Source organism: Cibotium barometz, chromosome 56 (genome assembly GCF_041138505.1).
Source record: "Cibotium barometz isolate CiBa-2024 chromosome 56, ASM4113850v1, whole genome shotgun sequence".
Taxonomy (NCBI): domain Eukaryota; kingdom Viridiplantae; phylum Streptophyta; class Polypodiopsida; order Cyatheales; family Cibotiaceae; genus Cibotium; species Cibotium barometz.
The window spans coordinates 18,585,695-18,601,367 of record NC_141101.1 but is presented as its reverse complement, the minus strand read 5'-3'; the positions used below and the strand labels follow the sequence as shown (position 1 = coordinate 18,601,367).

At 45.4% G+C, this 15,673-nt stretch overlaps 1 protein-coding gene across 2 annotated transcripts in view; it reads left to right on the top strand.

The window, feature by feature from the left end:
* Positions 1–664: 664 nt before the first annotated feature.
* The window catches only part of LOC147606981 (protein arginine N-methyltransferase PRMT10-like), a 30,462-nt gene continuing 15,453 nt past the window's right edge, over positions 665–15,673 (top strand). Inside the window, exons 1-3 of one of the 2 annotated variants that reach the window (XM_086790969.1) lie at positions 665–950; positions 13,358–13,550; positions 13,674–13,761. In XM_086790969.1, coding sequence (XP_086647095.1) covers positions 750–950; positions 13,358–13,550; positions 13,674–13,761 — 482 coding nt within the window. In that variant the 5' untranslated portion in view covers positions 665–749. Of the gene's footprint in view, positions 951–13,357; positions 13,551–13,655; positions 13,762–15,673 lie in introns of both variants that reach the window. The other variant, XM_086790968.1, reaches the window with a different exon arrangement.

Sequence of the window (15,673 nt, the reverse complement as noted above, 5' to 3'; positions counted from 1 at the left end):
AAATGAAATTGTTTTTTTGAAGACTACATGTACAGGATTGCAGGATACTGAGTTGATGTATAAATGTATATGTATGTGTTGGTCTGTATGCAATGTAAATAAAATTAGGTCTTTGGAGCTGGATTTGCTGATTCTACATAGGAATGCCTTGATTATTTCCCTGTTTTTGGCAGAGCTTCATGCATACTAGGGGTCTCTCCCTAATGTGGATTTGTTGGATGCAGGTGAGGTGCTGGATTGAGAAGAAAAGGCCTCCTAGATTTGGTCCTAAAACTCAGAGATGGTACTGCATTGGATCATACTTTTGTGGCTTTTATTGAAAACCTTGTCGGCACTAGACCAACTGTCAAGGTGTGGTCAAAGCATGGAGGAATGTTGAAAAAACAATCTCCCTGGGGCTGCACTGATGGAGGCTTGCTTATTATTGGGATATCAGATTTCATGGGATCAGTCTAGCTTCTTATGTGAAGATGAAGGATGGGAATTTCTTTGTAAAATCTTGAATGAGATAAAAAAGGAGTAGATAATTGTGTTTGTGGGGGTGATTTATGACTGAGTTTGATGCTTGGGTTCTTGGGGGTAATGTAAGACGGATTTTGAATAGTTAATATAAATATATTATTGATTAAAAAAAAAGGATGATGTAATGAACGAATACATTTTGGTAAAAGAGGTTTTAGGTCTGGTAAAGTGAGCCTCACTGAAGTGAAGTAGATGCGTCTCTTTCAATCAAAGAGCAAACAAGCAGCATGGCTATGAACGGGCTTGGCCTCTTCGTCGATGGTGGTGTTTCCATGGCGTCTCCTGCTGTTGACAAAGCAGCAGACTACGCCAACTACTTCTGCACTTACGCCTTCCTTTACCACCAGAAGGAGATGCTTTCTGATCGCGTCCGCATGAACGCTTACCACAATGCCATCTTCAAAAATTCCAAGCACTTCAAAGACAAGGTATGCCCGTGCGCTTCTCCCTTTGTTAAGCATTTCTAGGAGCCTTTCCACACTTCTGTGATCACTATTGATCCTATCAAGGACACATGAAACAGTACATCACATATGACAAGGGTGTATCGTGCACACATTACATCGGTGTGTTGGTTGCCACACATGAAATGGGTGTGTTTAATTGTCAAAATACGCAGCGGAGATGATAACAAAATCTGTGACTACAAGAGCAAGTAGAGTGCAGAAAATAGACAGCACAAGAGAAGGAGAGAGATAGGCGTGTAACTCTTCTCTATACACAAGATCCCGCAATGAAAAGATGATACAATGAGTGGGGAGCCATGGGGCCATTTTATATGGCCCCATATATGCAGTCGGCCTGCAGTAGGGACAGCCGACAGGACAAAAAATGCCCACGACCAGTGAATATTCGGCTTGCTTCTCAGGGTCGGCCCTCACACGTGTGGAGTCTGCCAGCAGGAGAGAGATTCTGGGACTACCTCCTGTGACCAATCAGCCAGCATTTGGTACAGCCGACAGGTCCAATACTGCCTCCCATACCCTGGAAAAGTAGGGAAAAATGGGGAAAAAATACGGGGAGTGAGGAAAAATGATAAAACACCTACAAAGGGCGGGCACACCCACAACAGAGGCCCTGGTGTTTGATAAAGACAGGAGATGACTTCTAACACCCCCTCTCAGCTCCTGGCTGTGAAATCAACCCTAGGGAGCTGGAGTGCCGCCTGAGCCTAGCCTGAGGTAGAGACTTCGTGAAGAGGTCCGCCGCATTGTCCTCCGTCCAACAATAAAGTAGCAAGATGTCACCAGCCAAGATTTTCTCACATACAAAGTGATACTGTATCTCTATGTGCTTGGTCCGGGCATGGAAGACCGGGTTCCGAGCAATAGCTATACAACTCTGGTTATCACACTGGATGACTGTGGGTTCCTTCTGTGGAAACCCAATCTCACCTAGCAGCCTCCACAGCCACACAACCTCGCAAGCAGCATCACAAGCAGCCTGGTACTCTGCCTTTGTCGAAGATAGGGCAATAGTTGGCTGCCTCTTACTGCTCCAAGAAACTACTCCTGAGACGAGGGTAAAACTGTAACCTGAAGTGAACCTCCTCGTGTCCTGATCTCCTCCCCAATTTGAGTCACTCCAACCTTGGAGTCTGACTCCATCCCATCCTGTGTAAAAGAGTCCTAGCTTTTTCGTACTCTACATATACTGCAAGATCCGCAATCCTGCGTCCCAATGAGACTTCAATGGCGTCTGCATAAAAGAGCTCAACAGCCCCACGGAGAAGCTCAAGTCCAATCTGGTGTTGAGCAACTAGATCAATGAACCAACCAACTTCCGATATTGTGAGGCATCAACTGGCTCACAAGGATCATTAACAGTTAACTTTGTGTTTGGGTCCATCGACGAAGTAATAGGCTTGCAGTTCTCCATCCCAAAGGTCTCAAGCAACTCATGAATATACTGCTGCTGAGAGACAAAAAACCCCCATTTGGGTCTGCCAGATCTCCAATCCCAAAAAGAAGTGGAGTAACACTCAAACTCCTTTGACAAGGCAGCCTTCGTCACGCCAATGTGCTCCACATGACCGCCGGTGAGAATGAGATCATCCACATAAAGGATGATAATCGTAACCATGCCGTGTTCTCGAAAGAGATACAAGTTGGGATCTGCAACCGATCTCTGAAAACCAGTCCGAACAAAGAAGGAATCAATCTTCTGATTCCAAGCCCTGGGAGCTTGCTTAAGACCATACAAGGCCTTACGTAACCTGTAAACCATCCTTTCTGATCTTGGAACAACAAAGCTTGGAGGCTGCTCAACATACATCTCCTCTTGCAGGTCACCATTAAGGAAGGCAGATTTTACATCCATTTGATACACTGGCCACCTCTCTGAAGAAGCAAGGGCAAGAACGGTCCGAATCGTGGTCATCCGTGTTGTTGGTGCAAAGGTATTCTCGTAGTCGATGCCTGGCCGCTGAGCATAACCTTTAGCCACAAGTCTGGCTTTGTGTTTGTCCACCGAACCATCTGACGCATATTTGGTCTTAAAGACCCATTTGACACCAATGAGTGACCGTTTCGACAGCCTCGGTACCAACTCCCATGTTTTGTTCTTCTCGATGGCATCAAGTTCCACCTGCATGGCTTTCCTCCAAGTATCCTGTGAAAGGGCTTCCTTAATACGAGACATCAGAGCATAGTTTACCTGAAGAAGCTCCACTGTATTGCTTTTGTCGCGGACTCTGTGTGATCTTCGAGGGCCGTCCTCTGTTGTCCACTCGGAGGGTAACTCCGTGACACCCGACTCCCGAAGGGTGTCCAACAACCACTTGGGTACTCGAACAGATCGTGGAGCCTCTTGCCGTTGCGGGGGCTCTACTCCAGCTACGGGCTCAACCTCCTGTACGAGCTGGGGTTGATCAACTAACAATGGTTTGGGAATTATCATGAGACTCTTCTGGATCTCCAAGAAGTGGCGGCTCCTCGACAGTGGATACTGGAACATGCTCATCAAAAACCACATCCCGGCTGACAACAATCTCATTCATATCTGGATCATACAATCTGTATCCCTTGGAAAGAGAATTATACCCCACAAATATAAGCTTGCGGGATTTGGAGTCAAGCTTCCCTCTCTGTTTCTTTGGAATATGTACATACGCATCACTCCCAAAAGCACGGAAGTGCGAGACATCAGGTTTCTTGCCAAAGTATGCCTCAAACGGAGTCATATTAGGCACTGAAGTCGTTGGAGACCGGTTGAGGGTATGGACAGCCGTTGCCACAGCATCTCCCCAAAGTGGACGAGGAAGATCACGATGCTCCAGCATGGTCCTCGCCATCTCCACCACAGTCCTGTTTTTGCGTTCTACAACGCCATTCTCTGAAGGCGATCCTGTATTGGCCAGTTCCCTCTTGATGCCATGATCTGCACAAAATTCGAGAAATACATTTGAGGAGAATTCACCCCCTTTGTCAGCCGTGATAGTCTTTACCTGCAATCCAGACTCTCTTTCCACCATCACGTGCCAATCCTTGAACCGTGCAAAAGCTTGGTCCTTCTGTGAAAGAAAGTAGACCCACGTGAATCTCGTACAGTCATCAAGCAGCAGCATAAAATAGAGAGATCCTCCCAGTGATGGTGTCTGCTGAGGTCCACACAAGTCAGTGTGAATCAACTCCAATGGTTTTGAAGCCCGCCTGGAAGCTTGCTTCGGAAAGGATTCCCTGTGCTGCTTACCATGTATGCAAGAACTGCAACGTCCTTGCCTGCTGCCAACATCTGGCAAGCCAAGCACCATCTGGTCCCGGAAAGCTCGCCGCAGTGCATCCACATTTAAGCGGCCAAAACGAAAGTGCCACAGATCTCCGACCCGAGAACCTGTCAATGAGGAGAGTGCAGAGAGCTTGTAGATACCATTCTCCACACCGCCTTCCCAAACAACTTGGCCAGTCTCACGGTCCCGTAGAGCAAGTGAATGCTCCTCAAATTCCACCCGAAAGCCAGTCTTGCATACTTCATGCACGGACAGAAGATGAAAACCAAGAGCAGGGACGTAAAGAACATGGGAGGCATGCTTGCCCCCCTTGCCGTCGGGAATAATCTCCATCCGGCCCTCACTGTGAATCAGAATGGTGGAGTTGTCGCCAATGAAAATGTGACGTGACTGCCGTTTCAGATCGAGAAAGAAGTCACGGGACGGAGTCATGTGCCTGGAAGCACCACTGTCAAGAATCCATTCTCGGGTATCCTTTGCGATGAAGCCAACTGCCTCCTCGTTTGAATACGATGAAGCATCGGAGTCCATCATCTCTAACTGCACAAATGCAGGAGTCTTTGCAGCTGAGGCTGAAGAATCAGCACTCTTCCCAGTCCGCTTAGGTCACTTCCTCCAGTAGTGGCCTTTCTTGCCACAATCATTGCAGGACCGCTTGGCCTTCAGTTTCTGGCTTCTTCTCGGAAGACTTTTGCGGTGAAGCCTTCCCTTTGCCCTTGTCTGGCCTTTCGGCCGTTGGCCAATTAAGGCCTCCGAACCTCCGCTGTGAGGAGGGTTCGTGAAACGTTCCTCCTGGTCTAGAACCATGGGCACCAGCTTCTCCCAGGTAATGGTGCTGAGCCCGCCACTAGTAATCAAAGAGGAGTAGAAAGCGGAATACTGAGCAGGCAAGTGGGACAGCAAAGTAAGGGCCATATCTTTTGATGATATCTCCTTCCCAGCCTGGAGGACTTCCTGCTGAAGGGCCTGCTGCTTGTTAATGTGCTCCCGCATCGTCGACGACTTTGCAGGGTTCATAACCCGCATCTGTACTTCCAAGGAAATCCTCTTCATTGTTATAAAGAGAAGCCAAGTGCTGCCATATGCCTCTGGCCAGCGTCATATGCTTTACGTGATTGATTACTTGTGGTGTGCAGTTGAGGAAGATAAATAATGATCGGACCCTGGCGTTGACACGATCCCACATCTGTGCCTGTGCCTCGCGGTCCTTCTTCATTGCCCCTTCCTCTGCTTTCGGCCGTGGAACCTCGATAACAATGAAATCAGCAAGGTCATATGACTCCAGCACAGACTCCATCATCACCTTCCAGATGTCGTAATTGTTCCCGTCCAACTGACGGTCCACAGGGAACGTGGGGAGAGTTGGGATCTTTACATGCTTCTCAACCATCTCTAACAAATCTGCCATCGCGGGGATGTAACTGAAAAGGGTGGGTGGGTGGGGAAAAAAAACTTTAAACCTACAAGTGGCTATCCAGCAACTTAGCCCGCCTTCCTCTTGCTACTTCTCTTCCCGAACAGTCCCTAACAGTCCACCAATCAGGAATGTAACAATCCCCCTCTTGATCAGAAAACTCCCAAGATCTTTCAAGAGCCTAGGGCTCTGATACCATGTCAAAATACGCAGCGGAGATGATAACAAAATCTGAGATCACAAGAGCAAGTAGAGTGCAGAAAATAGACATCACAAGAGAAGGAGAGAGATAGGCGTGTAACTCTTCTCTATACACAAGATCCCGCAATGAAAACAAGATACAATAGGTGGGGGGCTATGGGGCCATTTTATATGGCCTAGCAGCAGAGAGCAACTGGGATTGCCTTTGACCAGTTGGCCAGCATCTGGTACAGCCGATAGGTCCTACATTGCCTCCCACACACTGGAAAAATAGGGAAAAATGGGGAAAAAATACGGGGAGTGAGGAAAAATGATAAAACACCTACAAAGGGCGGGCACACCCACAACAGAGGCCCTGGTGTCTAATAAAGACAGGAGATGACTTCTAACATCAGCAACGTAACAATCCCCCTCTTGCTCAGAAAACTCCCAAGATCTTTCAAGAGCCTAGGGCTCTGATACCATGTCAAAATACGCAGCGGAGATGATAACAAAATTTGAGACCACAAGAGCAAGTAGAGTGTAGAAAATAGAGAGCACAAGAGAAGGAGAGAGATAGGCGTGTAACTCTTCTCTATACACAAGATCCCGCAATGAAAAGATGATACAATGAGTGGGGAGCCATGGGGTCATTTTACATGGCCCCATATATGCAGTCGGCCTGCAGTAGGGACAGCCGACAGGACAAAAAATGCCCATGACCAGTGAATATCACCAGTTGGCCTGCTTCTCAGGGTCGGCCCTCACACGTGTGCAGTCGGTCAGCAAGCAGAGAGAATCTGGGATTGCCTGTGACCAGTCGGCCAGCAAGCAGAGAGAATCTGGGGTACAGCCGAGAGATCCAATACTGCCTCCCATACCCTAGAAAAATAGGGAAAAAATGGGGAAAAAATACGGGGAGTGAGGAAAAATGATAAAATACCTACAAAGGGCGGGCACACCCACAACAGAGGCCCTGGTGTCTGATAAAGACAGGAGATGACTTCTAACATTAATTGTATACAACACATAACTTCGATACAACATATGGGTGTTCTGCTTGTAACACATCAAACAGCACAAGGTTATTCATACATGCATAACAAGGGAGTGCTAATGCATGTGAAGACACAAACCAGTACATGATCACACAGACAAGGGTGTGTTAATGCATGTCAACACTTATCCTGCAAACATCATACATAACAAGGGCATTTTAATGCATGTTAACACATCAGACTGTACAAGAGCATACATTATCAGGGTGTTTTAATGCAACACATGCGATAATGTACTATCAAGGTTTGCTTGTGCATGCTAGCACATTAGAATTTACATGGCCATACATAACAAGGGTGTGCTAATGCACGCTTTTGATACCTCAAAGCATAAGACGGGTGTTTCAGTCGGTCCAACACCTTAAACAGTTGTGGATCATTCATAGTAGGGTTGTGTTCAATGCATGCCAACCTACTAGACATTACACGATTGCACATGGCACATGACATCTGGGGTATGTTTTTCTCCTCTTGGAAAGCAACACTCTCGATGCATCAAGAGTACTGCTTTAAGACAAGTGTTTCAGTCGGTCCAACACCTTAAACAGTTCTGCATCATTCATAGTAGGGGTGTGTTCAATGCATGCCAACCTCTAGAGATTACACAATTGCACATGGCACATGACATCAGGGGTATGTTTTTCTCCTCTTGGAAAGCAACACTCTCGATGCATCAAGAGTACTGCTTTTTCTTTTGAAGGAAGACATACCCTTTCACATCAGGCATGGTCATAGATATCAGAACATGAAGGGTATTCCTCTATTGGAAAGAAACACTCTGGTCCCTTCCTGCATCAATGGTGCCTCTCAGCCGCAGTTTTGTAGCTTATGTTGGTGGTGAACTGACACACTTACGCACACAGTGATGTTTCTTGCATATTAAGGCTAGGTGCAGGAAGAAGAAGCTCACACAGAAATGAGAGAGAGAGAGAGAGAGAGAGAGAGAGAGAGAGAGAGAGAGAGAGAGAGCCAAAACACCAAATGTGTGGTAGCCACAAAATGCAAGTCAACCCTTGCATGTGTGCCACATCCATATAATATAGAAGTACAAAAGTTATATGGATAGAGTGTCCTTTCACACTTGATATGCAACGGGAAAAACCACATGGGAAAAAGTGCCCTTGGTTAAGCCCTGTTCACACATAGCACTACCATAAGTGAGCATATGCCTACAAATCCCCCCCTGTGGTGAAAGTGTGAACGTGTACAAGGTAGCAGATCACTCTCTGCATGGGAGTAAGCCCAAAGCTTTGCGGAAAGCTTCAAACTTCTCTCGAGGTAAAGCCTTTGTGAATAGATTTGCAACATTATCCTTTGTAGGGCAATAAGATAAACTGATCTCCCATGCATGTAACCTCTCTCTCTGACGTAGTGATAATGAATCTCAATGTGCTTGGTACGTGCATGAAATACGGGATTTCGTGTCATGGCCATAGCACTCTGGCTATCAGCGAGAATGGTGGTGGGTGTCTGCTGACACTCATGAAGATCAGCCAATAATCTCCTCAACCATACACAATCTACTGTAGCTGTGAAGATTGCCCTGTACTCAGCCTCACAAGTAGATGTGGCAACAGTGGGTTGCTTTTTGCTCAACCAAGATATGCATGAACTGCCAAGAAAAAAACAATTCCCACTGGTGGACTGCCTGGTATCATAATCACCAGCCCAATTTGAATCACTGCATGCATAAAGCTGCAAGCTGCCCCCCCTGGGATAGAACAAACCAAGATCTAGGGTGCCTTGAAGATAACGAAAAATGCGTTCGACTTTGTGCCTGGGTTGTGCTTGAATTTGCTTAACAAAGACACCCCAAAAGATATGTCAGGCCTCGTGTTACACAAGTAAATGAGGCATCCCACTGCCTTGCTGTAAATGCTGGCCTCAAAAGGCTCTCCAATATCATGCATAGTAAGCTGTACACCTAGTTCTACTGGAGTAGAAATGGGCTTACATTCATCCATGTGAAACCTTTTTAGCAAACTTTTTATGTACTTAGTTTGCTACATAACAATGCCATCATCTGTATGCATAAATTGTATGCAGAGATAGTAGTGTAAAGGCCCCAAATCTGACATATCGAATTCAGCTTTCAAATCAGCTTTGAAATCTGAAATTTGTGCTTTGCTAGTCCCTGTAATGAGCATGTCATCTACATACAAGATGACTATGAGAATATCGGCACCGGTTTTATTCACATACAATGTGCTTTCAGCTGGACTATTCACATAACCTTGGCTGGTTAGATGAGCATGTATTTTATCATACCAAGCTCTTGGAGCTTACGTTAACCCATACAATGCTTTTTGTAACTTGCATACTTTATGTTCCTCACCAGGAACTACAAAACCAACGGGCTGATTTACATATACTTCCTCCTGTAAATTCCTATTTAAGAATGCAGTTTTGATGTCCAATTGATGCACTTTCCATCCTTTATATGTAGCCAATGCAAACACTGATCTTATTAATAATTGTAGTCATTCTTGAAGTAGGAGCAAAAGTCTCCTCATAATCTATTCTCTTTTTCTGAGAGTAGCCTTTAGCCACAAGTCTTGTACTTGTCAATAGTACCATCAGGCTTCCTTTTGACTTTGTACACCCACTTTGTTCCAATGACATGCTTGCCTTTCGGTAAGTCCACAATATCCCAAGTATCGTTCTTCATGATAGAAGAGATTTCATCTTACATAGCTTGCACCCAGTGCTCATTCTTATGTGCTTCTTCATAAGAAGAAGGCTCTTCTGAATCAAAGAGACCACCCATGGCTAATGCAGACTCCCCATGATGCATATTCAATGCATGACTGGAACTAGCCCTTGTTCTACCTGTGAGTGGAGCTGCAAGTTTACTTTCTTGCAAAGTTTTCAGCAACCATCTTGGCACCGACTTGGCTGTGTCTATGGCTGTTTGCTCTTCCCTGACAAGATCTTCTACTTCTTCCATAGAAGGGGGCTGAATGGCTGGCTGTTCCACATGTTCTACATGAGGATTTTCTTGTGTGGGGCTGGCTGATCTGAATCCCCCCTAATTGCAATGGGTAATAGCCTATCAAACATGTCCTGTATGCCTGTATCATGACTTTTATACAAGCTGTACATGGGTTGTACTGAATTTTCAGCAAATACCACATCTCTATTGACAAAAATCCTGTGTGTTGTTGGATTATAAAGACGGTATCCTTTGCTCTCATTGCTGTAGCCCATAAAAATGCATTTCATTGCTTTATCATCTAGCTTTGTTCGGAGTTGTTATGGCACATGTGCATATGCCAAACACCCAAATGTACGCATATAATCCACTTTTGGCTTTCGGCTATACTAAGCCTCAAATGGTGTTATGGTTTTCAAAGCTTTTGTTGGATACCTGTTCAACACGTGAGTTGCACACATTATAGCTTCCATCCAAAAATTGTGAGGCAACTTTTGTGCTTTCACCATGCATCTTGCCATCTCCATGAGAGATCTGTTTTTCCTCTCAGCTACACCATTTTGCTGTGGTGTATAAGGCACAGTACATTAGTGTTTGATGCCCTTTTGAAGCATATGATCCTTGAATGCATTTGACATGTATTCTTTACCTCTATCTGAGCGGAGTGTTTGGACTTTACATCCACACATATTTTCAGCCATTGCTACAAAGTGTCGAAAGCATGTAAACACCTCTACTTTTGCTTTCAAGGGGTAAACCCAAGCAAACCTGGAGTAATCATCAATGAATGTGACGAAATAAAGATGCCCCCTTATGGATGGTGTCCGCATTGGACCACATACATCATTGTGTATGAGTTGTAATTTACTTTCAGCTCTAACAGCTCCATCCTTGGGGAATGGTTTTCGATGCATCTTTCCCAAAATACATCCCTCACATACATGTCTTGTTGGAGACTCAAGAGGCGGCATATTATCAACCATATGATGCTTCTGCAAAAGTATCAAACTCCGAAATTTTACATGCCCAAAACGAGCATGCCATAGCTCTGCATCATGCATAGCAGGAGTGTGGCCAGCCATTGTATTTGCATCATAAGTATGCTTGTCATAGCTGTCCAGCTTATACAAGCCTTTGTATAAGCTGGACAGCTATGACAAGCCTTTGTATCGTGTTCTCGAAGTGACTATTTCATAACCCTTTGATGGGTCTTTTACCAAACACTTCCCATCTTCAAATTCGTTTATGGCTGAGACGGAGAGCAGATTTTGCTTTATCCTTGGAACATACAACACATTTTTCATACATATTTTGGCACCATTGGCTGCAACAAGTATGACCCATGCAAGCTTCGATGTCTTGTAAGACCGAATGTGTGGAATAATAGTCCTTTTCACTGAAAGGGATATCAAGGACATGGCGTGTGCATCCCTAGAGTCCCATCTCTTCTACTCTTTTGTGGGAGCAGGTTCTACCTCAGGAGCTCTTTGAGTACCTCCCCTTTGAGGCGTTGCTGGCTGAATGGTAAGTGGGCGTGTGTCGTCACCACACACGATGCCCCAAAGCCCTTTGGCTACTAGCAAATTACGGATCATGAACTCAAGAGAGTAGTTTGATCCATCCAACTTGTCCTCTTGGGTGAGCACACCAAATACATCTGTAGCATTTTGAGCCATGTCGACAAAATACACCTGCAAGCAAACCAAGCACCAATGTGCACTGCCAGGCAACCAAATGTCTTGTACAAATTTTTGCCTGCAACCTGAAGCAAGTATAAACCTGCACCAAATTGTCCAATTACACTCAATGTGTATACATATGTGACAAATCACCGTTGTAATCCCCAATTACATGCTCCAATCTGAAAAGGCCTAATTTTTATGCATTGCAATTGCTTCAATGTGCAGTCAGTTGCCCAATTTTCACAAAAGCCCCAAATTTCTGCAACTAGAAGAGGCTTAATTTGCTGATTTTGAACTTCATTTGGAAAACCCCCAAATTCCAACCAAAGCAGCATGTTCAATTTTTGGCAATTCTGTACCAAATACTCTCCATGCAATTCTGCCTCTTGCAATTTTCCATGCAAAAAGGGGGGGGGGGGGATTTGCCAAACCCCCAAATTTGCTGAACCTACACTAGAATGCCTGCAAAATTTGCTTATATATTTTTTTGGTTTAATCTTTTGAAATAAAAGTACCTGCCGAGATGACCAGGTATAGCAAGCTAAGTGGCGTGGATACAGTAGGCTAAGCGGCGGCTATTAGATGACCAGGAATTACGCTGGACGGAAGTGTGCGCTCGGACGGAAATGTGCGCTGGATGTGGAGGGGCCAGAGCTCCTTGTGAGCAGAGGCGGTGCAGCCAATGGGTGAGGCGGCGGTGGAGCTGGCAGCACTAACTCTGCCAAAAAGGGAGGTGGAATAGCGCGGCGGCGGAGACATGCGTAGTAGCGCCGCCTGGCTGGCAAGCGGAGACAGGTGGCGGTGTTTCTGTACCCAGTAAGGCCGCCGGCGTTGGAGGCAGGACTGGGCGGATGTGGGCCAACGTGGGCGGCAGCGGCTGTCGACGGAGCTGATCGTCGGACGGACTGCGCCTGTTGCTCTACTGGACAGACTGCGATGCTACCGGACGGACTGTCTGTTTGACGGATTGCAGCGATGGAAATCCACAGGCGATGGAAAGAAGACAGACTAGACAATGGCAGCCCAGCTCTGATACCAATTGTTGGTGGTGGACTCACACACACACACACACAGAGTGATGTTTCCTGCATATTAGGGTTAGGTGCAGGAAGAAGCAGCTCACACAGAAATGAGAGAGAGAGAGAGAGAGAGAGAGAGAGAGAGAGAGAGCCAAAACACCAAATGTGTGGTAGCCACAAAATGCAAGTCAACCCTTGCATGTGTGTCACATCCATATAATATAGAAGTACAAAAGTTATATGGATAGAGTGTCCTTTCACACTTGATATCCAAGGGGAAAAAACATCTCGTTTGTAGCCCACATAATGATTCAGGGTGTATGAAGTGAGTAGCAAAGGTTCCCCTTAACATAGAATTTGAAGCTAAGTGGGCAGCACAGAACTGCTGAGCCATTTTTACACAGCTGGCAGGTAGGAATAGGAAAGTTCTATTAGGGGAATTTACCCTCATCTAGTTCAGATATACAGAAGGGGTTTGGTGGTTATGTTGGGTCCCTAGTTTATGTTCTCCCTATCTCGAGCAATTCTATCTGGATTTCAGCTATGTTTTGGGCCCTCTTGGAAGGAACCTTCCCATGGGATGTTGATGGAGTTCAGTCTTGTTCTTGGAGACCAATATACAGAGCTCTAACACTATGGTGGCTCTTTATGTTTTGTGTAGAAAATAGCTTAGAGAGAGAGAGAAAGAAAGAAAGAAAGAAAGAAAGATATATTAACGTCTACGAGAGGCCAAAGTCGGCCTATGAGAGAGAGAGAGAGAGAGAGAGAGAGAGAGAGAGAGAGAGAGAGAGTCTCTAACCAGAAGTACCTTTTACGTGGAAAGATTATTTTGGATGTTGGAACAGGCAGTGGCATTTTGGCTATTTGGGCTGCCCAAGCAGGTGCTAGGAAGGTTTATGCTGTGGAAGCCACAAAGATGGCTGAACATGCTCGTCAACTAGCTGCAGGCAATGGGGTTGAGAACATTGTGGAAGTAATTGAGGGATCTATTGAAGATATAGAGCTACCTGAAAAAGGTATTAAATTTGCCAACTTTTTTTCTTTGATTTGTGGAATCATGTCTTCATTATCCTTAAAGCGTTGCATTTCATTGACAAAATTCCAAATGCTTTGCATGGTAGTTGATGTCATTATATCAGAGTGGATGGGGTACTTCCTTATACGTGAGTCTATGTTCGATTCTGTGATTCATGCTCGTGATCGGTGGTTAAAGTCAACAGGGATCATGTGAGTCCTCTTGTCAATGCTTATTTAAACTTTTTATTTAACAGCTGAAGCCTGATAACAAAGTAAGGAAGTCTAAGGTTAGTTCTTCATCCTCCAGGATTTAGAGTAGATAGAGAGTGGTATTTGAAGCCCACATTCAAGAAAGCTTTTGCAAGACATGTAGAAGCCTCTTTAGGAGAAGATGAAAGAGCTAGAGGATTCTATGGGCAGCTTATGCTAAGCAAAAGCATGTATCACGTGCATCACTTAGAGAGATGCCATGCGGACATGGTTAGCTGGCTTAGGGGAGGTTTAGAGTCCGGACAGGAACCAATCAAGAGGCCCCAGAGCTGCCCAGATATCCCAAGGTTGGAGGACCTAGAGTTGCTGGCAACACTAATAACCCAGATCATGCGAGCCCAGTTTCAGAGTTCATTTCCAAGGAGAGTCCTACTTTAGGGATTGTACCGTGACCAATGTTCCCAAGGATGTAGTAGAGCCAGTCTTGACTGAGGAGGAAAAGCTGGAAGAGAACGAGCTGTGCCTACGGTTGGAATTCGGACCGGATGCTACATGGACATGGTTCACCAAGATTAGGGGCTGATTTAGAGGCTGGATAGGCACCAATCAAGGGCCCAAGAGCTGCTCTAACATCCCAAGGCGAGGCTCCCAAGCGTGAAGGGAAATCAGTTGTGTTTTGGGGATTGTGAGCTGGTCGCCCAACAATCCATCAACCCTATTGTAGTTTGACCATCCAACTTGTTTGAGACCTACAAAATTATGGACAAGGGTCATTTTCAAACATCTAACGCTAGATATGCAGAGTCGAAGTTAGGCGCATCAGAGGTGAGTCTTGGGTTAGTAGCAAAGCATTTGTGTACTTGTAGCATTAAGTGATTAGCATTAATTAGCACCTAATCAACATTTCAATTGGTGTTAATCAATGTTAGATGCGCTTTGTCTCAAACTTATTATCTTGAACATGTGGAAGCTTACAGGAAAGGATCATACTTTGATAAATACTTCCAGTATATATAGCACAATGTAGAGAAAGTAAGAGTGCAGAGAGACAAATACACAGGAATCCCGAATACCCTATGAAAGCCCCCCTCACCACGTATTGTGTATTTGCTTTATTAAATGAGTAGATTGACAGACTGTTCGCTGTAAATAACCAGGACTGAATTGACTTGGATACCTTCACTTGGCTGAGATAGCATTCAGCCTGAAGATGACCCCTTGATCTACACTTTTCACTTTGCCTTTAGCCCCTTCTTGGCTGTCTCAGCCCTTGGACTTTAACTCTTGCAGAAAATATGAAATGAGATATGCAAAAGGCTGGAGATCTCTTATATATGCTGCTCGGTTTTCTACTCCTGTTTATCTTCTCACGACTAGGATAAAATAGCATTTAATGCTATCTCATTCACACGTGTGCTGCTGGGCAGCCCTTGATGCTGGCCAACAAGGTCGCATGGGCTGGCTTTAAGTCGTAGGCTTTGCCTATGGCTAGCTTTCACATCATTGGCCTCCTTGGTGGCTCTTGGACAAGCCTTACATGGCTGTCCATGAGATAGTCTTCTACAAAGCCTATTTCTTGGCCTAGATTGGTGCCTGTGCATCCGGCTGGAAGCCCAACAAATGTCCGTTACATGTCTACATCATTCCAGAGGGTTACATATGCACAATTGACCATGACCCTCTACAGTAGATCCCTAGTTGACTTGTCCCGGACAAGGACTCACAAAGGGCCAATTACCACTCTAAGATTTGCACTTGGTGCAAAGATATGGCCATGTGGCATCCAAGTGCGGGATGCCCGTGACATCCCCTTCTGTGTAACTTGACGGAAGCTGCATAGCCTCCAAATAGTTTGTTAATAATGTTGGATAATCTTCAAAGAAGTTTTTGTCAAGCCAACTGCTTCATGCAT